This window comes from Dendropsophus ebraccatus, chromosome 12 (genome assembly GCF_027789765.1).
Source record: "Dendropsophus ebraccatus isolate aDenEbr1 chromosome 12, aDenEbr1.pat, whole genome shotgun sequence".
In the NCBI taxonomy this organism is placed as follows: Eukaryota; Metazoa; Chordata; class Amphibia; order Anura; family Hylidae; genus Dendropsophus; species Dendropsophus ebraccatus.
Window position 1 is genome coordinate 13,687,313 of NC_091465.1, and position 27,362 is coordinate 13,714,674.

At 47.0% G+C, this 27,362-nt stretch overlaps 2 protein-coding genes across 10 annotated transcripts in view; one reads left to right on the forward strand and one right to left on the reverse strand.

Moving 5' to 3' along the window:
• The window catches only part of LOC138770041 (opioid-binding protein/cell adhesion molecule homolog), a 213,331-nt gene extending 201,058 nt beyond the window's left edge, over positions 1-12,273 (forward strand). For all 3 annotated transcript variants that reach the window (XM_069948918.1, XM_069948919.1, XM_069948920.1), the window contains exons 4-8: positions 1,807-1,932; positions 6,390-6,524; positions 6,932-7,052; positions 9,515-9,666; positions 11,249-12,273. In XM_069948918.1, coding sequence (XP_069805019.1) covers positions 1,807-1,932; positions 6,390-6,524; positions 6,932-7,052; positions 9,515-9,666; positions 11,249-11,346 — 632 coding nt within the window. In that variant the 3' untranslated portion in view covers positions 11,347-12,273. The remainder of the gene's footprint in view (positions 1-1,806; positions 1,933-6,389; positions 6,525-6,931; positions 7,053-9,514; positions 9,667-11,248) is intronic.
• Positions 11,521-27,362, reverse strand: part of LOC138770040 (protein CEPU-1-like) — a 515,073-nt gene continuing 499,231 nt past the window's right edge. For 3 of the 7 annotated variants that reach the window (XM_069948910.1, XM_069948916.1, XM_069948917.1), the window contains exons 8-10: positions 26,698-26,733; positions 25,976-26,008; positions 18,748-19,757 (exon numbers count right to left, since the gene is read on the reverse strand). In XM_069948910.1, coding sequence (XP_069805011.1) covers positions 19,639-19,757; positions 25,976-26,008; positions 26,698-26,733 — 188 coding nt within the window. In that variant the 3' untranslated portion in view covers positions 18,748-19,638. Of the gene's footprint in view, positions 11,609-13,890; positions 13,958-18,747; positions 19,758-25,975; positions 26,009-26,697; positions 26,734-27,362 lie in introns of those variants that run through there. The other 4 variants (XM_069948913.1, XM_069948912.1, XM_069948911.1 and 1 more) reach the window with 4 other exon arrangements.

Consider the following 27,362-nt stretch of genomic DNA (forward strand, 5'->3'; position numbering starts at 1 on the left):
ACCCGCTCATTGGCCGTATAAACCGGTGATGTGGAGCGGGGCCAAGAGCGAATGAAGGATCACGTATTGCAGAGAACAATGTGAGATGAGCTGTTTACCATAATGAGGGAGATGTTGGCGATGGCTGATGTTCCTGCAGCCGCCGCCGCGTCTCTGTACATTCTGTTATAACACCTATTGATCACTTCACAGGGAGACGATCAAAGCTGATAAACTCATACGACATTATGAAACAGCCATTAAGGGATAAAGTATTGTATTGATGAGGCCTTCAGGTTCTTCCGGTGTCAGTACATTGTGGAAGCGTGATGAGCATGGCAGGTATATGGATCCATCAGTCTTCTGTCTGCACCCACTTAACCCCATACATCAGCTGATACTCTCCATCAATACACAGTCTGTTTACTTCTGCCAGTAATAATCCTTACTGACCTACACACAAGGTGTTAATGTGTGGGGAATTGATGCCGGCCCCTGCTGATCTGTGACCCAGGCTGATCCACCTGCTGATCTCTGGTGGGACACATGGCGACGGGCTCCTCTGCTCTAGATAAGGAAAATGTATAGCGGAATAGGTAGAGTAAAAATAAAATGGCGCAATACAGAAAAAGAGATGCTTTAAAACTATAATTTTATAAGGAACGCAGACACATCAGGAGAGCAGAGGGCACTTAAAGGGGTTATCCAGGCTGAGAAAAACATGACCGCCTTCTTTCTCGTCCTCAGTTTGGGTTTCGGTTTTGCTGCTCAGTTTCATTAAAGTGAATGGAGATAAATTGTAATACCGCTCACAACCTGGGGATAGAGGTGGCACTGCTTTTCAGTTGTAGACCCACATGCAGTGACCTGACCTGGGGTTTATCTCCTAATTATTGAACATATGGGGTATTTCCCCCTTCAAGGACCTGTAGTAGGGAACATCACGTGGTAATGTGTGATGTTCTCTACTACAGGTCCTTGAAGGGGGCAATACCCCACATGTTCAATTACCGCTTCTTATTCTGCCATCTTCTCTGCTTTCCTGCTGCTGACTGCACATTGTCCAGTAACAAAGCAGTGTCAGTGAGCAGCAGAGCTGTGTGTGTGAATACGGAAAGTACAACATAACCCTACAACCTGTGCTGGAGTGGCATGGATAGGCAATGTGTGTGAAAGGGACCATGGGGACTGTAGCTCTCCTGCACAGAACTTGTGAGCAATGGTGGTGTCCTAGTTAGATACATGTAGGTAATTTATTTTTTTTGTATTTTTTCACCTTAGAAAACCATTTAAATATATTTAAAGTGATATTGTCTGATTCGTAGTTTAAACCCACTATGTAGTCCCGATAGCGCTTGTGGCACAGAGGATGAAGGAAATTTCCTTACCTTTATCTTCAGCTCCATTCAGCTTGTAGTCTAATCCATATACTAATGAGACACTTTGGTGCACTGAGGGCGGGGCGGATCCATCCGGCCCCGCCCCTTTCAATGAATATTCATCAAGTGCACTGCAGTGGAGAGTCGCAGAGTGATGTCACTGCAGAGCGCTGCCCCAATATACGTAAGGGGTGGCGGCCAGACGAGACTGATAGCTGCACTGAGGGTGGTGGCCCCTCTACCAATGCACCAAACCACCTCAAAGCATATGGATTAAACTACAATCTTAACAAAAATGGTGCCAAGTATCAAGGTAAAGAAACTACCTTCATCCTCAGCATCCCATGTGGTATCAGGACATAACAGGAGGATAGATGCGTCTAACCTGTTGTTAGTTTCCCTTTAAGAGCCTTTACCCATTACTACAATGCTCTCTGTTTTTTCACAGTTCCACCCCAAATCCTAAACATCTCCACAAATATTACAGTCAATGAGGGAAGCACGGTCACCCTCCGCTGCCTGGCCACTGGAAGACCTGAACCAGCAGTAACGTGGAAACATTATTCTGGAAAATGTAAGTATGCGTCACTGTTAACATAATTATACTGCACAAGTGGCTGCAACCTACGAGTTATGTGAGTGCATGCAACCTGTAACTATGGATGGAGTGCTATCCACTATTATTATTGGGCCCTGCTTACCTGTATTATAATGTATAGGCTGCATATACTCACATCTGTATCTGCAGACTGCCTGCACTCACACATATTAGTAGCCTATAGATGCAGCCTATAAACTATATTGCAAATACATATAATCAGCAGGTAATAATGTGAGTGTATGCAACTTGCGGATACAGGTGTAAGTGTTGCAACCTACAATGACAAATGTGAATGTATGCAAACTATAAATTATGAGTGTATGTGACCTGAAGATATGGGAGCTTAAAGGGCAACTCCAGACAAAATGTTTTTCTTTTAGATCAACTGATGTTAGAAAGTTATATAGATTTGTAATTTACTTCAGTTAAAAAAATCTCAAGTCTTCCAGTACTTATCAGCTGCTGTATGTCCTGCAGGAAGTGGTGTTTTCAGTCTGACACAGTGCTCTCTGCTGCCACCTCTGTCCATGTCCGGAACTGTCCAGAGCAGTAGCAAATCCCCTTAGAAAACCTCTCCTGCTCTGGACAGTTCCTGACATGGACAGAGGTGGCAGCAGAGAGCACTGTGTCAGACTGGAAAGAATACACCACTTCCTGCAAGACATACAGCAGCTGATAAGTACTGGAAGACTGACGTAAATTACAAATCTCAGTCACTTTCTGCCACCGATGTGGAAGAAAAAAATTCTCTGGAGTATCAGATTAACATAACCTGCAGATTCTGATGTGTATTTACTTACATCCATATATGTGGGGTACATGCAATCTGTAGATTCTGATGCAAGTTTGTATATATGTATGTGAATATATGCATCTATTATTTATAATGCGAGTGCATGCAACTTGCAGATGATGATGTCATCTGTAGATAATAATGCAGTTGTATGTAATCTGCAGAGAGTACATGCTACATACACTGGGCAGGATGCATAGAGTGTGAATGTACATAAATCCTGGATGTTCAGTAGGAGACGTTTGTTTGTTTTACCGTCGTGTCCTTGTATGAATCATTGGCAGGAAGCAGCGTCAGAGTCCTGACTGTGGTGGCAGTAGCTTTCCACTCTCATCTCTTTATACTAGGTGTGCATCCATGTATATACAAGTATTAGAGTGTATAGAGGGGGAGGGCTCTATCCCTGAACTCTCAGCTGCTGGGTAGACGATGCTTTCATTTGGTTCCTGCTTCCTTGGTGTAAAGCTTCACAGACGTCTTTCTCGCTTTCTCCCTTGGTGGTCGGTTTTAATTGGAGCATAATATTTAATCTTAGTAATTATACCAAGTAACTTCACAGCAAGGTCAGATAACAAGGGATGGAGCCGGAGCCTGGGGTTGTCATTACAGACGAGCTTGTACATGTAAAGGAACACGGATAATTCCGGGATAATCAGGCGTAATCGCAGCCGGTCCCCGTGACCCCCCTGTGTCATAGTGTACCTGGCTCCCCCCCCCCCCCATGTCACTGTATGGCAGCCGCTCGGTGCGTTCCGTCTCCTATCTGCTCGTAATTAGCTCCTCTAAACCCTCCGCACATTTAAATAAAACTCTCATTTTCCAACCTGAGAAGGACGAGCACATTTGCATATTAAGTGTAAGATCTAATTAAAACTCTACACATTTCTATTTCCACTCTCCTTTCTCTGCAAGTTCCCTTGAGCTGCCGGCATCAGAGTTACTCTGTCTGCTGTCCCCATTCTGTCACTCGCTAAAGTCACAGCGAGGCTCTGGCTCATAGACATGGCGGCTAACGTGCGTGTGTGTGTGTGGAATCGGGAAGGGATGAAGGGAGCCGTGCAGGTGCCACATAAGAAATACACAGCAGCTGGGGGGGGCACCATGTCCAGTACGGAGCTGGCATCTGCTGCTATGGCACAGGGCTCTGCTAGTTATATACTGAAGCTTCACAGACTCTACAGAGATGCAGGACTAGTAACCAATGTGGGTATGGGCCCAGACCACAACAGTGCAGGGATAAGGAACCTTTGGCCCTCCGGCTGTTGCAAAACTAAAATTTCATTCATTGGCTGTCCAGGCATGATGGATATTGTAATCGTGCAACAGCTGGAGGGCCGAAGTTCCCGATCCCTGCCCTAAGAGATGGTGCTGCCCAGCCACACATGCTGGAAATTGGCTGTCCAGGCATGATGGAAATTGTAATTTTGCAACAGCTAGATGGCCGAAGGTTCCCGATCCCTGCCCAAAGAGATGGTGCTGCCCAAAATTGGTCTCTGTCCTCTGATCCCTTACGTACTATGGTAAACTTTTCTAGTGACCATCCCTCCGGTCGCTTGCACATGCTTACCAGAACTTTCCTCTAGATCAGGGATGGGGAACCTTAGGCCCTCCAGCTGTTGCAAAACTACAATTCATATTATCATTATTATTATTTATTTATAAAGCGCACTTAATTCCAGAGCGCTATACAGGCGACAGGGGTAACAAACAAGAACATTACAAGATCAAAACACATTACATGAAGGCAGATGGCAGACTGATACATGGGGAGGAGGACCCTGCCCGCGAGGGCTTACAATCTATAAGGTACTGGGAGAGAAACAGGAGGTGAAAGTGCAGCCAGTCAAGTGTGATGCCGAGTTATTGTAGGTTGTAGCCTTGTTTGAAGAGATGGGTTTTTAGGTTACTTTTGAAGGACTTGATGGTGGGTGAGAGATGGATGTGTCGGGGTAGCGAGTTCCAGAGTATGGGGGAGGCTCGGGCAAAGTCTTGGAGGCGGTTGTGCGAGGTACGAACAAGGGGGGAGCGGAGACGGAGGTCACTGGAGGATCGAAGGTTGCGTGAGGGACGATAGCGGGATATCAGGTCAGAGATGTACGGAGGGGACAGGTTGTGTATGGCCTTGTACGTCATGGTCAATAATTTAAAGTGAATACATTGGGCAATGGGGATCCAGTGAAGGGATTGGCAGAGGGGGGAGGCAGAGGCAAAGCGAGAGGAAAAGTGGATTAGTCGGGCGGCAGAGTTAAGGATAGACTGGAGGGGATCAAGGGAGTTAGATGGAAGGCCAGAGAGGAGGATGTTACAATAGTCCAAGCGGGAAATAATGAGAGCATGTATCAGCAGTTTGGTGGAGTCGGTGGTGAGAAAAGATCGGATTCTGGAAATGTTTTTGAGGTGAAAGCGGCAGGAGGTGGTCAGGGCCTGAAAAATGTGTTTTAAAAGACAGGGCCGAATCAAAGGTGACCCCAAGGCAGCGGACTTGGGGGACAGGGGATAGAGTGCAGCCATTGATAGTGATTGTCAGATTAGACGGCAGGGTAGAGCGGGATGGGGGAAAAATGATAAGTTCTGTTTTGTCCATGTTGAGTTTTAGAAAGTGGGAAGAGAAGAAGGAAGATATGGCCGATAGACATTCTGGAATTCTGGATAGCAAAGAGGTGACATCCGGACCAGAGAGATAGATCTGAGTGTCATCAGCGTAGAGGTGGTACCTGAAGCCGTGGGACTCTATGATATGTCCCAGACCAGAGGTATAGATGGAGAAGAGAAGAGGCCCAAGCACAGAGCCTTGGGGAACAAGGTCAAGGAGAAGGAGCACAGAATATTGGCGTGAGGTTTTGGCAGTTAGCAGGTCATTGGCCACTTTGGTTAAGCCAGCTTCTGTGGAGTGGTGGGGGCGGAAGCCAGATTGCAGGGAGTCAAAAAGCGAGTTAGATGCAAGGTGGGAGGATAGTTCATGGTAGACATGTTGTTCTAGGAGTTTTGAGGCAAAAGGGAGAAGCGAGATGGCGCAATAGCTGGATAAGGAAGTAGGGTCAAGGGATGCTTTTTAAGGATGGGTGTGATGGTTGCATGTTTATATGGAGATGGGAAGATTCCAGAAGTTAGTGATAGATTGAAGAGATGTGTTAGTGCTGGGACAAGTGTTGAGGAGAGGTTGGGTATAAGGTGGGATGGGATTGGGTCAAGTGCGCAGGTGGTGAGATGTGATGTGGAGAGTAGTTTGGAGAGATGTTCTTCCGTGATGGTGGAGAGGTGAGTTAGTGGGGAAGAGCACTGGATGGGCATAAGGGGGAGCTGAGGGGACTGTAAGGTGAAGCTTTGGCTGTCCAGGCATGATGTTAATTGTAGTTTTGCAACAGCTGGAGGGCCTAAGGTTCCCCATCTCTGATCTAGAAAGAAGGGTTTCTACAAATTACCCTAGTAGTGGACTTGGAGACTTTAACCATGTAGTACATGGTGGTCTTCTCCAGTATCTAACCTGTAATGCATCATGTTGCTAAGCTAGTGCACACCCCCCACCCACCATGGTCAAGTGGACTCTACCCTCGCACGTCGCTCCAGTCACCCCTGATATCCTCGTACGACCTTGTATTGGTTGCAGTCAATCGTCACAGCTCTTTCTCGTCTTCAGCCCACAGGTTTGTAAGTGACGATGAATATCTGGAAATTACCGGAATCACGCGAGAGCAGTCGGGTCAGTATGAATGCAGCGCGGCCAATGAGGTGGCGGCCCCGGCGGTGCGACACGTTACAGTCACAGTCAACTGTGAGTATTCTCCATATGTTGTGCCAGTGGGTTTCGGCTCGATACCTCCAAACTTGTCGTATTAAAAGATCTCAATAAACAGATCCTCCTGAGCCAACAGCTGCTAAACCACTGCAGAGCCTGCTCCTCCCATGTAGCTGGGGCCCCGCTGGCAGCTGCTGAGTTGTAATGAAATTTTACCGAATAATTCTGGTCTTAACAGACACCGATGTGGGATGGGCTAGGTATATGGGGTCGTAAAAGGAGGATCCAGCACTTCTAGTGCACATAATACCTTCCATTTATGTAAAGATCAGCAGAATATGTTGGTGCCATACAAACACCAGTGATGTAGTGGCCTCCCCTGGGGGTAATGACCCTCACAGTGCAGAAGGTGCCATCTTTATAACTCTCCTTTACCCCCACAGATCCTCCTTACATATCTGATGCCAGGAACACGGGGGCATCAGTCGGACAGAAGGGGGCGCTCCGCTGCTCCGCCCTAGCTGTGCCGCTGGCTGAATTCCAATGGTATAAGGAAGACACCAGGTGACTGTATTTCTTGTATTTCTTTCTGTTTTCATGACCAATAACAAATGAACAATGGTAATACTGCAGGTGCACTATAATTCTCAGTGCTATTACTATCTCGCATTTGCACCCTAAAGGTGCCCATATCAGTCAACTCTCAAAGGTGTATGGCAGTTATCAGACAGATCATGGTGTTTGGGTGAGTGATAAGCCGCCACCAGAGCGTTCTGGCTGCGGCTTACCCTTCCCCATAGAGGACTGGAGATCTGGACCTAAAATTATCATTAATCGTTCGCTGTAATTCCACGTTCGTTCGCTCAAGTTCCGCATTTGTTCACTGATCGTTCAGTGTAATTGTACATTGTTCGTTGTTTTGCTGGGATCAGTAGGAATAAACTATCATAGTAACTATCGTAACTAACGACTATCGTTCTGTGTAATATGGTGAACAATTTCAGGTGAAAGATAAGCAATCTCGTTTGCGATTGTTTATTGTTAGTTGTTAATCGTTAAAAATCACTCCATGTTATAGGACCCTAACACATATGGCCAGAGTCGATACAACTTAGGGCCCTATTCCACCGGACGATTATCGTTAGCATAATCGTTAACGATTAACGATCTCAAACGACCGCTATTGCGAAAGACCTGAAAACGTTCACTCATTTCTATGGAACGATAATCGTTACTTATGATCGTAATTGCGATCGTTTCTTCTTCCGTATTTCTTCGCTATTGCGTTCGTATCTATTGCGAACGACCGAACGATGTCTTATTCAATGCGAACGATTTGCGAACGTTTTGCGAACGAGCAACGATAAAAATAGGTCCAGGTCTTATAAAGCGATCAACGATTTCTCGTTCGGTCGTTAATCGTTACTGCATTTCAACCGAACGATTATCGTTTAGATTCGAACGATTTAACGATAATCTGAACGATAATCGTCCGGTGGAATAGGGCCCTTAGACTTTCAGGCGAACCCACCAAAGATAGCAGCTTTGGCCATTTTTACTCTTTGGGTATGGCAGCCTCCTGACTCTCCATCGACAGGTGATATTGGTGGAGAGAAGGGTCAGGCATGTTCAACATTGACCCTGTTGTTCTTGGAGAGAGAAGCTGGTACCAGAGCTGTGTGGCTGCAGCTTAGAGGACATATGGTTGCTCAGCCTCCCTCCGGGTTAGGGCCAGCTTATGGGCCCTATTCCACGGGACGATTATCGTTCAGATTATCGTTAAATCGTTCGAATCTGAACGATAATCGTTCGGTTGAAATGCAGTTAACGATTAACGACCGTACGAGAAATCGTTGATCGTTTAATAAGACCTGGACCTATTTTTATCGTTGCTCGTTCGCAAATCGTTCACATTGAATAAGACATCGTTCGGTCGTTCTCAATAGATACGAACGCAATAGCGAATAAATAGCGAAGAGAAACGATCGCAATTACGATCATAAGTAACGATTATCGTTCCATGGAAATGAGTGAACGTTTTCAGGTCTTTCGCAATAGCGGTCGTTTGAGATCGTTAATCGTTAACGATTATCCAAACGATAATCGTCCCGTGGAATAGGGCCCTATCTCGGGGCTAGTAATTGAATTGCCCCATGTAGTCTTGAGGGGGATGGTGACCAGCTCACAGAAGCGATGAACATGAGGACTGACGCTGCTCCCTCACATTGTGGCTGTGTGTGATACTGGACTGTATGAGGCTGAGCCGCAATACCAAATGCAACCAAAGACAAGAGGGGTGCTGGTTCTGGATATACATATATCTGACCTGTTCCTGATGCATCTCCTCCTGTGATCTCTAGTACGTGATAGGGGAGACACATTATAAATAGAAGCTTCTCCGTCTATTTTTGGTGTCAGGAATTAATTCACATTCTGCGTCCGCTGCTGAATCGTTTATTGGATATTTGCATTTTCTTTTGGCATCTTATTTCTGAGCCTCAGCCAAAAATGAACCGCAGCTGCTGTGAGGACTCCGATTCTCCTTACTGTGGTTTACGGAAAAAAATGTGAATATTTATAACAGGAATCAGTTTCTATATATATATGGGGGGAAAGAAGGATAAAGATATGCTGGGAAAGAAGGGGGCGCACGGTCAGCATCAGGTTGCTCAGTGCACTCACATATAGAACATTACTGTATATAGAGGAAGAGACAGTCGTCATCATACACCCAGTAAGCATGCAGGCTGTGCGGTACATACTAGATCCGTATTATTGACCCTTATCTTTTACTTTTGATCGATGAGTATGTTTCCTGATTCCCGCAGAGCCCTATTTATACTCTGCCATAACCAGTTCCATCTGAATAGCCGTCTATGTGTTATAGGATTGTGCAGACGGTCACATCCCGGAGACACCTTGCCGTCCTACAATTATTATTGTTATGTGACAAAGCTCGGCCAGATTGTGGTCCAGGCCTGTGCACCTACTCGGGCATGTAACGTGTGTCTATCTGCTCATCATAGGTTATCTAATGGACTGGAGGGGGTGAGGATCGAGAATAAAGACCATCTATCCATCCTGACCTTCTTCAATGTTTCCGAGAAGGACTATGGCAACTACACATGTGTGGCATCAAATAAATTGGGAAACAGTAACGCCAGCGTCATCCTGTATGGTGAGTAACATGATGCATGGAATACGTTCACTGAATGTCATTCACTGAATGTCTTGAAGGTTCGGAGATGTACCCAAAACTAATTTGTAGATGTGGAAAATATTATCTACCGTTTACAGGGGCTTCTGAGTAAAATCGTTCATGTGCCCCATGTCCCATCTTGGCCCCATCCCAGTGTACTGTGACACTTCCCTCTATGGTGTATGGCAGGGATGGGGAACATTTGGCCCTCCTGCCATTTCAAAACTACAAGTCCCATCATGCCTAGCAGCCAAAGCTTTAGCTCCGGCTGTCCGGGTATGATGGGAATTGTAGTTTTGCAACAGCTGGAGGGCTGAAGGTTCCCCATCCCAGGTGGTCTCAGCAAGGTCTTGTCTGCTCCGGTATACAGTCCAGCCTGTGTATATTGCAGTGTAACTTCACAATCATAGTGGATAATAGTACACGTGACTAGGATTTGTAGCTGCTATTCTGCTCAGCGTTGTCCTTTTCAGTTTGGGTCCCGTTGCGCTTTTACCCAAACATATTCACTGGTCACATGACAGACAGGAGGCGGGGCATGTAATGAATATTTATGAGCACCCATTTATATAATGATACGCATGAAGTTCCATATGTCGCAGTTTTGCTCTCGTTGTTCCCCACAGACTGCAGCAGCAGCCAGATCCGCATGTAGGACGGGTAGGGCGGCCGTCACACACAGCTTCTTGGATAAACTCATCTGCAGTTCTTGATGCAGTTTTTTTTAACCAGAGCTTAGAAGTGAACCCAGGAATAGAGGTGATCGAACATCGGAAAATCTTAGGTTCGATTGAACTTGAACCTTGTTGAACCTTCCATATTTGATTCCCGAAGCCTTTCTGGTCCGTGGGGAAGAAAGAGACAGCCCGGGTACTGCCTGGAATTCAGAGATTCAGCCTAGGTAATAGGCGGAATCCCTGAATTCCAGGCGGTACCCGGGCTGTCTCCTTCCCCACGGACCAGGAATCAAATGCGGAAGGTTTGAGTACGCTGAAACCTGCAAAATCCTGATGTTTGATCATCTCTACACAGGAAGAGGGAGAAGTAGATATCTCCCCTTCCCTTTAAATCTGCTTCTCATTTGGCCCAGTGTGTGAGCGCTCCCCTAGCAGGTGTTGTGGTTGTTCGAGGAAGGTTAACCGGGCTGCAGTGCTTATTATCAGTCCTAGATGTGGCTCAGCGTCGTGCACCGCGTGGACCTGGATGTTAGTGACTCCCGGCGCAGGATATTCAGGGATGTATTTGCATGTCGGGTGGGAAGTAGAGAAGCAATTAGCTTCCCTTTACCGCACATCAGTAAATACAATTACGGCAGAGACTCTGCCTCTCATTTCAATTACGACAACTTGTCGCCTTCTATTCACGGCCGGTGCCACCGCTACTCTGTGTCACCTGAATGGGAACAAAACTGCATTGTGAGAGCCAAAGTAAAAGCATGTATTTACAGAGGGTGTTTTTGTTTGGGGAGTTGACAAGTTCATTTCATGTCCCGTCCCCTTAATGAAGTGAGAGTCGCTGCCACGTTTCCTTCTCTGCATTAATGGAAAGTTTCTCCTTTCAGGTCCTGGAGCTGTGCAGAATAGGAGCAGCTCAGCCTCCACCACCTTGGCCGCCACCTGCCTCTGGTGCTCCATCCTCTATTCCCTCACTGCGTTTTGATGGCGCAGAATCGCGTGGAGGTGGGGGCTGTGGAGAGACATCCAGAAGCTACAGACACAATAGTCATCTTCTCCCACCCCACAGGAGAGACTACTCCCAAAAACACTGTGGGTGACGCTTCGACCCTTCCCCCATCCTTCGGGTTATTTCACGAGATTGGAGCAGATTGCTGGTCTCAACAGACCGACCTCAATCCCAGATGCCCGGGGGAGCTGAAGCTGGTTTCTTGTGTTGGTGTCTTTGTAAATCCCTGTGTGACGCTCTGCAGGAACGTAAGAAATAAAAGATGGTTTGGTGGGAGAGAGATGTACTAAAAAGACTGTATCCATGGAAGGAGCATCCCCCTCCACCTGCATCAGTAACTCTAGGAACAATCAACATTTGTGTCGAGGGACACAGAGGAGCCGAGTTACTGGACCTACTGGAAAACTCAGGCTCTGGCGAGAGAACTTACAGAAAATGAGCATAAAAAGTGAACTCTGGATGTGACGCTCTCAGAGAAGCAACATGTCACCTATACGGAGATGACTAAGACTCCACCAGTGCACCCACCTATCTACACCGCTCACCCCAACCAGTCCTTTATGCCCCCCCACTCTGTAATTTAGTATCTGCACTGTTTTCTGCCTCACTATCCACCCCCCGTAAGTAAGTCCGTCCGGTAGTATCGGCTGTGATTCAATACACATAGATTTTCTCTCATTCATTGTGCAGTGCAATAAAGGTTAAATAGTGACCCTGGTGGCCGGAGAAGTGCCTCACCGGCCGCAACCAGACTGTCACATTCCTAGATATTGATGGTTATTGTATCAAGCACATACAGCGTTCAGTAGGGTCTTGTGTAAGGAGAGCGGTTATGTTCATGCATGGTAAGGGCGGCCCTGGAGCATTGGAGGTTACTGTCGGAGTCCTACTTGCTAATTTACAGCAACTCCCCCCCCCTCCCCCCCCCCCCCCCCCCCCGATTCCACCACCTGCCTCCCATTCCCAATGTTGAAGTACTGTAAGTAAAATTGTGTCCGGTGGCAGAGTCGCAGAGCATTGCAGCGGAGCTCCATCTCACAGTCACTGCACTGTCTGGAGCAGGCACTGGGAAGTGCAATGCTCTGCGGTGCTCTGTCACTGTTAGATGTCATTGCAGCAATAGTCTGATTCTATGGAGGAGCACGTTTGGTGTGTTGTGAAGAAACTGAGTTTGGGATATTTTCATTTGGCTCTTTTAAACCCTAGGAGGCTGGCGTGTCCAATCTGTGGTAGTCAACGCAGACATGGCCAGGTCGCTGCATGTTCCACAGCGTTTGTACACTTTTCTAGGCGAGAAAAGTCAGATGGTTGTAATCCTGTGATGTGTCAATAAAGTCTGATCTTTGTATTTTCTCATCTCCTTCCATGTTTTGTTGAGCAAACACATTGCAGCAATCTATTGGCTAAAGAGCTGTATTTCACGTCCCGAGCAGCTGCGAGAGCCTGTAAAGCACATGCGTGTTTTTTTTCAACAGGTAGAACAGACCTGATCAGCTGACAAACATTTGCTCATTCGACTGCTGATCCCCAGCCCTATTACACAGAGCAATAATGGCCTCTTGGTCACATTACTGCCCCCTATGGCTGTATGTATGTTTTCCAGAAGTCCCTATCATTACATCCAACGGCTATCAAATGCCTAACATTTGGATTTGGACTAACCCAAATGTTTGGCAATGGTTAGTGTGGCAATCTTCCTTCCCCTTCACTCCCTGTTCAGGCCTGCACCAGAGGCGTAATTCTTTTGGGAACACCAATGACTGCATTGTGTATAACGGCGCTGCTGAAAGGCAGGATATTGACAGCGTATCCTGCCGCCAGGTAAGAATGATAGTTACACTTTAAAGTGTTATGGTCATGACATACACTGGACCAGATTGGCGTGCAATCCATTTTCCATACTAAGCTTGGGTATCCATGGAGATGACCACGTCGGGTCCATACTACACACAACCTACGTCCTGATCCAATTGCGACGGTGTCCATTACCGATCACATGTGGTTGTCTCCATGGATACACAAAGTTCCAATGGAAAGTGGGCTGCACATCAATCGGGTCCAGTGTACACAGGTACCATTTACCAGTCTAGCTGAAGAGATATCTGAATAAACCATAAATCCTGTGTGTCGTTTCCTAATACGTCTTACACCCACAACCCTGGGCTGTCATGCCGTGCTGGGCTACATACAATCCCCATCTGCGTCACGTTACACCGCTCGCTCCACCATATGAAAATTCATAAAGTTTAAATGAGAAAATTGAATGAAGAAATTCTCCAGGAGCTGTGTAATGATCATTGCTTCATAATAAAAACTGCTGATTTCTCAAGGAGATTTCTATTGTACTTATTAAAAAAAAAAAAAAAAAAAAAAAAAAAAAATTCTCTCTAATTATGATCATGAGAATCCAGTTGTGGATCGGGACACTACTCCTCCCCAATGATGGGACAAGCAGTGAGCACATATCTACAGCCTCCACAATGGCCGCTGCTGAGAGAAGAGCACCACCACCTTCCTCACCTTGTGTCCAGGGCAGAAGCTTCCTTTGTCTTCATGGTGACAGCTGGCACTGGGCATGTGGTGGGCACTGCAGGATAATACAAGGATTATACTATGGAGGTGACAGGATCATCTGTATACAATTTGTGGCCGCAGTATTATTACACAGTAAAACACAGATGCCTCGTGCAATGAAAAGTAAAAACCTATCCTGAAGGACATAGCCGCGATCTCACCAGGAGCCATAAGAGGTCTCCATCTGGTCAGCAGTCGTCTTTATTCATCTAGCCACATCATCATTTGGTGTTCACATTCATGATTTTTGTCTCTTTTTAGCATATATTCTGAGAAATGCTCCCAACACATGGTAAACTGAGTGAGTAGTGGATCCTAATTGTGACATCAGTGTAAAAAACACATTGTGAGCTTTTCCAAGACTCATTGTCTATCGGTGATGGTTACCACTAGAGATGAGTGAATTTACATTACAAACAACAAAGCAAAGCGCTTTGTTTGCTCCTCAGTTGACTTATACCTTGGCTGCCTTTGATCTCCGTGCCACTTAGGGTGCCTGTTAAAGCTGGACCCAGTCCTGAGAAACTGGGAGAAGTTTTCCCAGGACTGAATCCAGCTTTTCCAGGCACCGGGGGTGGAGCGGCATATAGGCCGACTGCCGACCAAACGAAGTGCTTCGCTTTGTTTGTAATATACAGGAAATTCAGTTATATGTAGTTACCACTCTTAGCCATCCACTTACTGAATCCCTCATCCATAGGTTAGAATAGCATCGGTCTAATGGCTACATCTAGAATCTTAGACAGACAGTGAGCAGGGGACATGGAGGGAGCTGTCAGAGCCACCATTCATATACTGTAGATCAGATGTCCAAATGCTGTCATGTTGATGTCTTATTTTTACAGCAATATTCTTACAAAGAACGTCGTCTATATACCAAGCATTATCCATACAGTACATGGCACATCATCTACAAACCACATATCATCCATACTCCACAAATTATCAGGCATCAGGATTTATCAATAGTTTTTCAGAAGGTTTTGGTGTAAACTTGTTGCATGTGTTTGGGCAGTCGCTTACTTACTCAAAGATGTGAGACTTTTCCAGTGCTTTCTGCAAAAATTGATTAAATACTGGCTTGACGGTGAAAGCATTGATACATTCTCTCTGTATTCTTTATTTCATCAAATTAAGAGCATAGCAGATTCATAGAAACAATAGGGAAGGGCTATTCTGCTTCAGCTGCACTTTATCCTGGTCCTAGTGCCTAATCCTAGGGCTGGGGTGCAGCCAAGAATCATCCATACGCCATGTGTCATCTATATACAGAGCGTAAGTCATACACAGTGCATCATATAACTACATGGCATTAACCATACACCACTCCATCTATATACTGATTATCCCCATAATAATAATACCTTTACTAATATAGTCATCTATATACTGACTGATCCCTGCATCAGCACACCTGAGAAGCCATAGATGCCAGCTTTTGGAGCAGATGTGCCCCATCATCATCAATGATATGAGGGGCTCTCCTGCCACCCCAAGATCATACAGACACATATAGATAATGTGGTTCTAAGTCACATACAACTAGAGCCAATGTTCCATGGGAAAACATAGTGGAAGAGACACCGTTGACATGGAGGATATACAGTATATACATATACTGCTCTACATGACGACATGTTACCTGTTTCTCCAAGGTGACGAAATGGTCTATCTGCACTAATAAAAGGGATTGCGTAATACCTTCACAGGGAATGGCATCTACTGCCTATGGGGGAGGGTGTGAGAACATGTACCTTCTGTGTTCAGGAAATTAAAGACAATAGGGACAGAGTGACAGAGAACAGTGCCCCATTCAGGCACTACGGAGAAACACAAGTTGTAGTCTTAAAGGGGTGCTCCGGCGGGGGGGGTCACTTTTTTGGGGGGATCGGGGAGGAGGTGGCTGAAATAAAAGACGTCCACTTACCTCCCCAGTTCCAGCGGCGGGTCACTCATCGTGGCGCTCCAGTCCCCGGCCGCTTCCGGATGTCTGACGCCGCCCAAGACGCTACGTGTCAGGGCCACTCAGCCACTCAGTGAAGGAGGCGGGATTTGAGCGGACCTCAAACAGATCCCGCCTCCTTCACTGAGTGGCTGAGCGGACCTGAGACGTCACGTCTCGGGCCCGCGTCAAGACACCCGGAAGCGGCCGGGAACCGGTGCACCGGAGCGCCGTGATGCGGGACCCGCCGCTGGAATCGGGGAGGTAAGTGGACGTCTTTTATTTCAGCCACCTCCTCCCCGGTCCCCCCCAAAATGCCCCCCCCCCCCCCCCCCCCCCGCCGGAGCACCCTTTTAAGGCCCTATTCCACCAACAGATCTGACAACAGATTATCTGCCAAAGATTTGAAGCCAAACCCAGGAGTGGATTTGAAAAGAGGAGAAATCCAGTCTTTCCTTTTCGAACTGTTCTCTGGTTATAGTCTGTTCCTGGGTTTGGCTTCAAATCTTTGGCAGATAATCGTCAGATTAGTTGGTGGAATAGGGCCTTTAGACCTGGCCTTAAATACTCAGCTTGGCTGTTCCCGGTGTTTAGTCGGCAGTACTTATTCTTTATATGTGTAGGGCAGCTGTGTACCCCGCTGCAAGTTTACCACAGTCATCAACCCTGTAATTTCCAGTTGGTAGGGCTGCGGACGGCACAGGACAACACACACTCACACTCAGGTGGACCATGGTATGTATGTCTCAGTATATTTATATTATGTTAACAGTGTACTCAGCTCTTTACAAGATTATTACAAATATAAAGAAAATATAATACAGTAACAAACAATAGTGAGAAGGACGGCTACTTAATGATGGTGCGGAGAAGGGAGACCCTGCTCTGAGGAGCTTACATTCTGCACAATCTCTCCTCCTGCTCTAGACGACGTGAGGTACAGAGGTCGTGGCCATCCCAGGAGCCGCTAATAATTCCCTATCATGACCGGTCACATCTGCAGCAATTCCCATGGGAGTTTATCATCATTTCCATCATGGTCTTTCTGCTCCATGTTGTAGAAAGAGGATGATGAGGGTTATACTCGTCCCAGGTGTCACCCGTTATCTTACAACTTTGCTCTAGATTCCTTGGTGGTGTGAGTGGCCAGGAGTCAAATCTTTACAGGATACTTAGCATTTCTGAGATGACCCTATTGCTCCTGGCCAGACGCAGGTCACAGTCCCTGTGATGGATAGCTCCTTCCCCTGCACCTTACGCATGACACACATGATATATCCAGATCTAGCGAAGCTCGTAGAACGGGGGCTGGTAACACTTCTCCAGTGTCAGGTCAGAGGGGTCTCCCGGACGGTTACCTGCCCTTGTGCTGTATACAGGTAGATGCATCAGTTCTATCTCCAGTGATTGATCAGTACGCGGAAAATAACTAGGCAGAAACCAAACCATGAAAGAGGTGATAGCAGAATGTTTGTGCTCGGCAAGTTTCAGGGTTGTAAACCATCTAAAAGTGATGAAGAAGAATAGCGCTGGGGTGGAGACTGGGGTCTGTAAAGCTTGCCTCATACACACCGATAACACGTTAACCTCCTAGTACATGGAAAGTCCCAACCTGCCAACTGTCCATGTGCCCTTCCCACCCGCGTGTGGACTCTAACACTAGACACATGTCTGTGCAGCACGGAGAGACATCTCATATGTGCTAGAGAACATCTTGTGACCACATCACTACTGTGGTAGCCAAGATGGTGGTCACCAAGACAGGAAGACAAGTGGTTTCTATGTGACTAGGTAACACCCAAGGGGATTCTGCGGAGGGATTAACTACTGATCAGATTGTATGCATGCAGCAAATGCTGTGGTGCTGGGCTGTAATAACATAACTATTATAACCAAGGCCTCTGGATCAGGTGTTTTAGTGGAATTCAGGTTGCAGGTTCAACCCAGTCTGAGTACAGTGGAAAAAATGGCACATACAACTAGTAAAAGAAAAAAAAAAAACCCTAATACTTTAAAAAGTGGATAGAAAAAACATGGCTGCCACCCTCCATAAACAGTCCCACCCACGACCCATGGACAAGAGTGGCACTATTCTTGGAAGATCCTAGACACCCACTTTAAAGAGTAACTAACATTCTGTCTCGGCGGCAGGATATACATTAAAATGGCAAGTCAATTATACAGCACTGTTAGAAGTCCAATAAACTTGCATTGTAATGCAATGCAAGTCTATGAAGCTTTCGGCAATACTGTATGCTGCTCGCTTTAGCAGTGGGCTATGGACTTGCTGGGAAATTTACACATATATATTCTGCTGCTTAGGAAGAAATTAGTTCACTTTTAACCACTGCTCTCACGTTCATAATAATACTTCATATCATCACTTTACCAATCTAACCGGTTCAGTCATTGCTCATCATGCGGTTGACTAGCCAATAGGTGGAACACTCTACATTACATAATATCTGTTGATATCCATCTCTCCTATCACGTGTCTTGTAGTTGAGTGGTCTTTGCTGGTGTAAAGGGTCGGCTACATGTGCTTTTTCACTGTGATGACAGAGCTGTGCAGTCCTATACCTATCCTGAGCTCATCGGGTCTGGAGAATGTAGCTGTATTGGACTAACCCCAGGATGGAGCATGGGCACTGCTCCTAGTCTCGGTACAACTCCACCACTGGAGACCAGATGGGGTCCATGCCAACTGTGACCATCTAGAGCTTTGACGTATTTGTGTGTGTGTGTGTGTGTATATATATATATATATATATATATATATATAAAATATATGTATTATATAATATATATATATATATATATATATATATATATATATATATATATATATATATATATCCCCCCCTTTGGATCCTGATCCTGCCCTTCCACCATCAAAAAATAAAAGTCTTACTGACAATCATCAGATATAAGGACAAAGGAATAAATGATCCAGAAGACCACCCCAGGTTTGTTGCTGGGCTCATTCCCCCGCTCAGGGCACCCCTCTCGCCTATACAATAAAGTCTCAGACTTTCTCTTTTCCAGACGACGTACACAACGTATCTTGAGCAGCATCTGAGAACACTGTGACGGCACCACGTTAACATTCAGTACAATCCCCTTTCTCAACAGGGAAGACCTACAGAAGGCAGCTCCACTGATCCCAGTCCCGCTGGAGAGAAATATACCAGAGCAGATATTGATTCCCCCAGCAGTGGAAAGTTTAAGTATTGCTCAGCCAGTCCCCCAGCATATAAGTAGGGTTGAGCTTTGCTCTGCAGGCGTCCTGGTTACAGAAAGGGAATTGCATAACTGATCACCCCGCAGTTCTTGAAGATAAAAGTGGAGAGACACAGTCCATGGTTTGCTTGATCAGGGACAGCGAGATGTGTGATGTCCTTCTGAAATGAACAGAACAAAGTCACATGGTTTCGTGAGCGTCGACTTGTGGCTAGTCGGCCGGCTCAGCTCAGTCCTTGGGTCTGCCCGTATCCCCCCCTCCCCCTCCCCTCGGCTGTATCCTGCAAAAGTCCCTTCACCGAGAAGGTGCAGATTGTGGTGTTTTCTCTCAGCGGTTTCCTTGTTTAAACAATCACTTGCAGTTTTTTTTTTGTTGTGGTTTTTTTTTTTTTTTTTTTTGCTTTTTTTTCTTAATATTTTGCGACATCAGATTTTGTAATTTCTTTTCATTACACTTGTTTTAATTTTAGAATTTCCCTCCTGTGAGGACCTCGGACGGTGATTTGCATTTGTCAAAACTGGGCAGGTGGAAGTAGAAGAGACAGACAAAGCACGAAGAAGAGGAGAAACAGAGGAGTGCAGAGGAGACATCGAGAAGAGCCGCTGTTCCCGTCGTGAACCGCTCCGGGGCCTGAGGAGAGAGGCAGACCACATGTGTGAACAAGCAGAAAGTAAGATCAAGAGCAAAAAAGACAAGACACAAAAACAAGACAATCTCACCACACCGAGAACATGGCAGACATGAGACATTAGATTTATCAGAGACCCCAGCGATAACATACAACATGAACCTCACTGCACCAGGATCATGGTGGACATGAGACATCAGATTTGTCAGGGACCCCAATGAGAACACAAAACATAAACCTAACTGCACCGAGAACATGGCGGACGTGAGACATTAGATTTATCAAAGACCCCAGCGGGAAAGCACAGATCTAAAAGGGAGGATGAATGAGAGATGACAATACAATCTCGGGATGATCTCTGCAAGGATGATGCGTGGAGGGTTGGGTTGCAGATAAAACCTTGGTAACAGCTGCCGCTTTTGTCTACAAAATGTATAAAACCATTGCTGGACAGCGCCCAATAAACACACATTCTCCATCTCACAGCTGTAGACATTCAGCTCCTCACCAGCAAGATGCGTATGTGTGGTGTATGGTATACAGTATATGTGGCACACAGCAGGGTATGAACAAGAAACCGAGCTGTCCTCATAGAGGACTGCCTCTACACATACACCCGCCTTATAATGACATCTACAGCATAGACAGGATGTGGCCACCACTATTTCATGATGCCACCAAGGGCTCCAGTGCCAGCCCCACAACATCTTGCCCCTTACTCTCTCAGTACTAAGAAAATAAAAGGAGAAAAGCAAATAATAAGAGATAACAACCAACAAACAAGACATCCCACATGGACACAGCGAGAGTCACAGACAAGAACATCAACCCCTCAGACAACGGTAATCTACTACCAAGTCAAGGCACGGATCAGGCAGCTATAAGGATGGGAGTAGCGGTGAGATCATGTGATGGTGCGGTGGATGCTGTATAAATAGGTGTTATGCAGGTCAGAAGCTTCACATCCATGGGGCGTCTTCCCTGCTAGATTTTATTGAGCGCCTGGTGCCCATGACCTGCAGTGCATTTCGCGCCTGACTTCTGTCTTTACCATATTGAACGGCTTGTTGTCTAATTAACCCTGTGACTGTCAGGGGAAACGTGAGCAGGAAAAGGTTAAGACACCAATTTAGGGTAAGGACAGCCGCGGTGTCTAAGAGATGGTAATTACGAATGTTAACAGAAGATCGGGCAAAGGGTTAAATATTGGAGACTATTGTGGAGCACATCTCAGGGTTGATAACTATTCATGGGATTGAATGGAAGAAGCAGCATCAGACCTGGTCATATAGGGGGACCCCTACCTAAATAAAGTCTAATCCTACCTCCACCAAAGCTCTTCTGGTACTGACAGGACCCACCCCTGGTTCACCTGCTAACCCTAACCTCTCATCTTCTAGAGCTCTACAGTCCATCTGTAGATCCGCAGAGTCTCTGACTGATAGATACAGGCGTGTGGTGCGGAAAGGGGAATTGTACAGAAAAAGGGTCTGCATGGCAGCCTATACCTGAGGAGGAAACCACTGTGGAATGACTTGTGCTGTGTCTGTAAGTGACTTTTTACTTCCCCCCGCGCCCCTATTTTCAAACCCCCCCCCCCCCCCCTCGGAGGCCGGACTTCTGATGACATGATGGCGGGGTAGAGCTCTGAAACATATATGATCACAGAAGACCAGAAAGTGAGAAGGCTGAGCCGAGAAGACCAGAGAATGAGAAGCCTGAGCATAGGAGACCAGAGAATGAGAAGCCTGAGCATAGAAGACCAGAGAATGAGAGGCCTGAGCTATAGAAATCAGGGAATGAGAAGTCTGAGCATAGGAGACCAGAGAATGAGAAGCAGGAGCAGGAGACCAGAGAATGAGAAGCCTGAGCAGACTAGACCAGAGAATGAGAAGCCTGAGCAGGAGACCAGAGAATGAGAAGCCTGAGCAGAGGAGACCAGAGAATGAGAAGCCTGAGCAGGAGACCAGAGAATGAGAAGCCTGAGCAGGAGACCAGAGAATGAGAAGCCTGAGCAGACTAGACCAGAGAATGAGAAGCCTGAGCAGGAGACCAGAGAATGAGAAGCCTGAGCAGGAGACAAGAGAATGAGAAGCCTGAGCAGAGGACACCAGAGAATGAGAAGCCTGAGCAGGAGACAAGAGAATGAGAAGCCTGAGCAGGAGACAAGAGAATGAGAAGCCTGAGCAGGAGACCAGAGAATGAGAAGCCTGAGCAGACTAGACCAGAGAATGAGAAGCCTGAGCAGGAGACAAGTGAATGAGAAGCCTGAGCAGGAGACAAGAGAATGAGAAGCCTGAGCAGGAGACAAGAGAATGAGAAGCCTGAGCAGGAGACAAGAGAATGAGAAGCCTGAGCAGGAGACAAGAGAATGAGAAGCCTGAGCGGAGGAGACCAGAGAATGAGAAGCCTGAGCAGGAGACAAGAGAATGAGAAGCCTGAGCGGAGGAGACCAGAGAATGAGAAGCCTGAGCAAAGGAGACCAGAGAATGAGAAGTCTGAGCAGGAGACCAGAGAATGAGAAGCCTGAGCATAGAAGACCAGAGAATGAGAGGCCTGAGCTGAGAAGACGAATTAGAAGCCTGAGCCAAGAAGACCAGAGAATGAGAAGCCTGAGCTTAGGAGATGAGAGAACGAGAAGCAGGAGCTGAGGAGACCAGAGAATGAGAGGCCTGAGCTGAGAAGACGAACTAGAAGTCTGAGCCAAGAAGACCAGAGAATGAGAAGCCTGAGCTTAGGAGACGAGAGAACGAGAAGCAGGAGCTGAGGAGACCAGAGAATGAGAAGCCTGAGCAGGAGACAAGAGAATGAGAAGCCTGAGCAGAGGAGACCAGAGAATGAGAAGCCTGAGCAGGAGACAAGAGAATGAGAAGCCTGAGCAGGAGACCAGAGAATGAGAAGCCTGAGCAGGAGACCAGAGAATGAGAAGCCTGAGCAGGAGACCAGAGAATGAGAAGCCTGAGCAGGAGACCAGAGAATGAGAAGCCTGAGCAGGAGACCAGAGAATGAGAAGCCTGAGCAGACTAGACCAGAGAATGAGAAGCCTGAGCAGGAGACAAGAGAATGAGAAGCCTGAGCGGGAGACAAGAGAATGAGAAGCCTGAGCGGAGGAGACCAGAGAATGAGAAGCCTGAGCAAAGGAGACCAGGGAATGAGAAGCCTGAGCATAGAAGACCAGAGAATGAGAGGCCTGAGCTATAGAAATCAGGGAATGAGAAGTCTGAGCATAGGAGACCAGAGAATGAGAAGCAGGAGCAGGAGACCAGAGAATGAGAAGCCTGAGCAGACTAGACCAGAGAATGAGAAGCCTGAGCAGGAGACCAGAGAATGAGAAGCCTGAGCAGAGGAGACCAGAGAATGAGAAGCCTGAGCAGGAGACCAGAGAATGAGAAGCCTGAGCAGGAGACCAGAGAATGAGAAGCCTGAGCAGACTAGACCAGAGAATGAGAAGCTTGAGCAGGAGACCAGAGAATGAGAAGCCTGAGCAGGAGACAAGAGAATGAGAAGCCTGAGCAGGAGACAAGAGAATGAGAAGCCTGAGCAGGAGACAAGAGAATGAGAAGCCTGAGCAGGAGACAAGAGAATGAGAAGCCTGAGCAGGAGACAAGAGAATGAGAAGCCTGAGCAGGAGACAAGAGAATGAGAAGCCTGAGCGGAGGAGACCAGAGAATGAGAAGCCTGAGCAGGAGACAAGAGAATGAGAAGCCTGAGCGGAGGAGACCAGAGAATGAGAAGCCTGAGCAAAGGAGACCAGAGAATGAGAAGTCTGAGCAGGAGACCAGAGAATGAGAAGCCTGAGCATAGAAGACCAGAGAATGAGAGGCCTGAGCTGAGAAGACGAATTAGAAGCCTGAGCCAAGAAGACCAGAGAATGAGAAGCCTGAGCTTAGGAGATGAGAGAACGAGAAGCAGGAGCTGAGGAGACCAGAGAATGAGAGGCCTGAGCTGAGAAGACGAACTAGAAGTCTGAGCCAAGAAGACCAGAGAATGAGAAGCCTGAGCTTAGGAGACGAGAGAACGAGAAGCAGGAGCTGAGGAGACCAGAGAATGAGAAGCCTGAGCAGGAGACAAGAGAATGAGAAGCCTGAGCAGAGGAGACCAGAGAATGAGAAGCCTGAGCAGGAGACCAGAGAATGAGAAGCCTGAGCAGGAGACCAGAGAATGAGAAGCCTGAGCAGACTAGACCAGAGAATGAGAAGCCTGAGCAGACTAGACCAGAGAATGAGAAGCCTGAGCAGGAGACAAGAGAATGAGAAGCCTGAGCGGGAGACAAGAGAATGAGAAGCCTGAGCGGAGGAGACCAGAGAATGAGAAGCCTGAGCAAAGGAGACCAGGGAATGAGAAGCCTGAGCATAGAAGACCAGAGAATGAGAGGCCTGAGCTATAGAAATCAGGGAATGAGAAGCCTGAGCAGACTAGACCAGAGAATGAGAAGTCTGAGCAGGAGACCAGAGAATGAGAAGCCTGAGCATAGAAGACCAGAGAATGAGAGGCCTGAGCTGAGAAGACGAATTAGAAGCCTGAGCCAAGAAGACCAGAGAATGAGAAGCCTGAGCTTAGGAGATGAGAGAACGAGAAGCAGGAGCTGAGGAGACCAGAGAATGAGAGGCCTGAGCTGAGAAGACGAACTAGAAGTCTGAGCCAAGAAGACCAGAGAATGAGAAGCCTGAGCTTAGGAGACGAGAGAACGAGAAGCAGGAGCTGAGGAGACCAGAGAATGAGAAGCCTGAGCAGAGGAGACCAGAGAATGAGAAGCATGAGCAGATAAGACCAGAGAATGAGAAGCATGAGCAGAGGAGACCAGAGAATGAGAAGCATGAGCAGAGAAGACCAGAGAATGAGAAGCCTGAGCATAGAAGACCAGAGAATGAGAGGCCTGAGCTGAGAAGACAAATTAGAAGCCTGAGCAAAGAAGACCAGAGAATGAGAACCCTGAGCTTAGGAGACCAGAGAATGAGAAGCATGAGCAGAGAAGACCAGAGAATGAGAAGCCTGAGCATAGAAGACCAGAGAATGAGAGGCCTGAGCTGAGAAGACGAATTAGAAGCCTGAGCAAAGAAGACCAGAGAATGAGAACCCTGAGCTTAGGAGACCAGAGAATGAGAAGCCTGAGCATAGAAGACCAGAGAATGAGAGGCCTGAGCTGAGAAGACGAATTAGAAGCCTGAGCAAAGAAGACCAGAGAATGAGAAGCCTGAGCTTAGGAGACCAGAGAATGAGAAGTCAGAGCAGAGGAGACCAGAGCTTGAATAGTCTGAGCAAAAGAGACCAGGCAACAAGAAGCCTGAGCCGAGGAGACCAGAGAATGAAAAGCCCGAAGATGAAAAGTCTGTGTGTGTGTGGTGTGTATTGACTCCTTGACTCCTCCACTGATCACTTTAAGTGGATGGCAGTGATGAGAGATCAGGTTACAGAAGAAACAGGGGGAGATAGAAGGGAGAGAGAGTTCTGCTTCTGATAAGTGTTCTGCTACCTTTCCTAGTGCTGGATTCACACTGGTAACTACTGTAGAGGTCGTCCTGCTCCCTGTCTCTATGTGTGCTGTGTATGGGAAACATCCTAATGTCTCTGTCCCGTCTGAAAAAAATTACAAAGTTGGAGCCTGCAGAGGGGAAACTGCCGAAAAATACTGGATACAAGTCATACCATGTTCCTATATGCTTACTCCTCATGTATACTGTTTATGCTAATAAAGTCACCTAAAATGACACTTTAATTGCTGAGCAGAACAAGTGAGGTTAGAACCTGGATGACGTATATAGCACATGGATATATAGCGAACAGAAATCAAACATCATGCATTCTTTTGAAATGGCCATCTAAAAGCGACCAGTCATGCAAGAGGACACATGCGCAAAGCCAGCACAGTGAGAGACGGACACCCCCAACATTAACAGGTGAAGGGCCCGAGTGCTCAGTACTGCTAACACATCCAGAGAGTTACAGGATGAGGTCTACACAATGCTATGCTCTGGTGATCAGCAAATAGTGTTTATGAAAGTACAAAATGTTAATACAGAGACACGAAAAACGCCATGACTCCGGGGTTCTGCTCATCACTGATGGACCCCGAGGCCTTCTCTTATATTAATAACCAGCGGTACCAGATGGGAAAGTTGTCAAGTTACAGGGAATAGAAGCAAGTCAGCTACGCAGGAGGCAGGTGAGCAGCTAGGCAGGGAAGCCAGGGGTGGGCATGGCAGCAATGTGTAATACTAACCTTTAGGGGGGGTCAAGGCAGCAGTGGTCTCTTCTAAAAATCAAAAACATTGTTTATTAGGGAAACAGAAAGGCCCAGAAAAACTAGCTGAACACTCATCACATGACTAGAGGAAAAAGAACTCCCTCAGTTCTCAATGGTCATGGCTTCCTATACAATGGAGATTACCATAGTATTTAGGCACAAGCGCCATGAGGAGGTGTCCAGATTCTATGGGCTAAAACCACTGTACCCTTCCTGCCCTCATTCCGGTCTCCTATGGGTGGTGGGAAGCAGCTACCAATGCCCAGGGAACTCATGGAGAAGTCCTGACCTGGGCCATAGAGAACATCCTGCAACATAATGCTTTACTGTGTTATGCCAGAGACTGGAGAACGAGCACACGAGAAGGTTAGAGAAGAGGGAAAACGTGAACATGAGAGAAGCAGCAATGACGGAAGAAAATGCGGCCATCACCACCGAAGAGGAAGCATAAGAGTTAAACGTCAGGTCGTGAAGGACCCATCAGAGCGCCACAAATACGACGACCCAAGACCTGAGAAGAGACCAGCACATACACAGAGTCTACCAACAAATGAGGACGACGCCAATTAGTAACCACCGTCTAGTATCAGAGGACACACAGAGGTCAAGACGCAACCAGGAGGATTATGGGTAAGTGGTAAAATAGACATTCAATGCATGGACAAGGGATTCACAAGACAGGGGGACACTGTACTGACCTTGCAGCAAGGGTGAGCTGGTGGACTGGAATTTTTCTACAAATGGTAGGAGATACGGGGTGGGGAGGGGGGGGGAATAAAAGGGGCGGCGTTTACACAACAGAATTATAAAAAATAAAAAAATAAGCAAAGCAAAAAACAGTGGTAAAACGCATTCATCTTCACATCCCAAACACCCCGCTGGCACCGCGACAGGATATCGACTTTATGATTCAGTAACAAACAGCCGCAGATGGGAACTTCTATTTATCAAGAACTCGGGAGCAATGATTATGTAAGGCGTCTGGGGAAATGTGTGAGTGAATGGCGGGGCGGCGTAATGGACTGCGGGCACACAAGCTCAGGGGTGACCCAGCAGGAGCCCCCCCCAGCAGGGGATGCAAACCACAATGATATGTGACAATCCTTCACACCAGGACAAGCAGAGATGCTCTGCAGGACGACTGCTGGGACACAGCGGCCGTCAATTCACATCCCTGCACAGAAACATCCACAAGAGATGGCGACAAAGACACGTAGAGCTATGGTGTCCTATCTATATCCACAATACTGGCATGATGGGGGGCACAGCACAGACCCACCGCTTCCCCACCATAACACACTTTATAAGACTCCAATATCTGATACATCTAAATGGAGATGGAGGAGACGGGTGGAGGGCACAC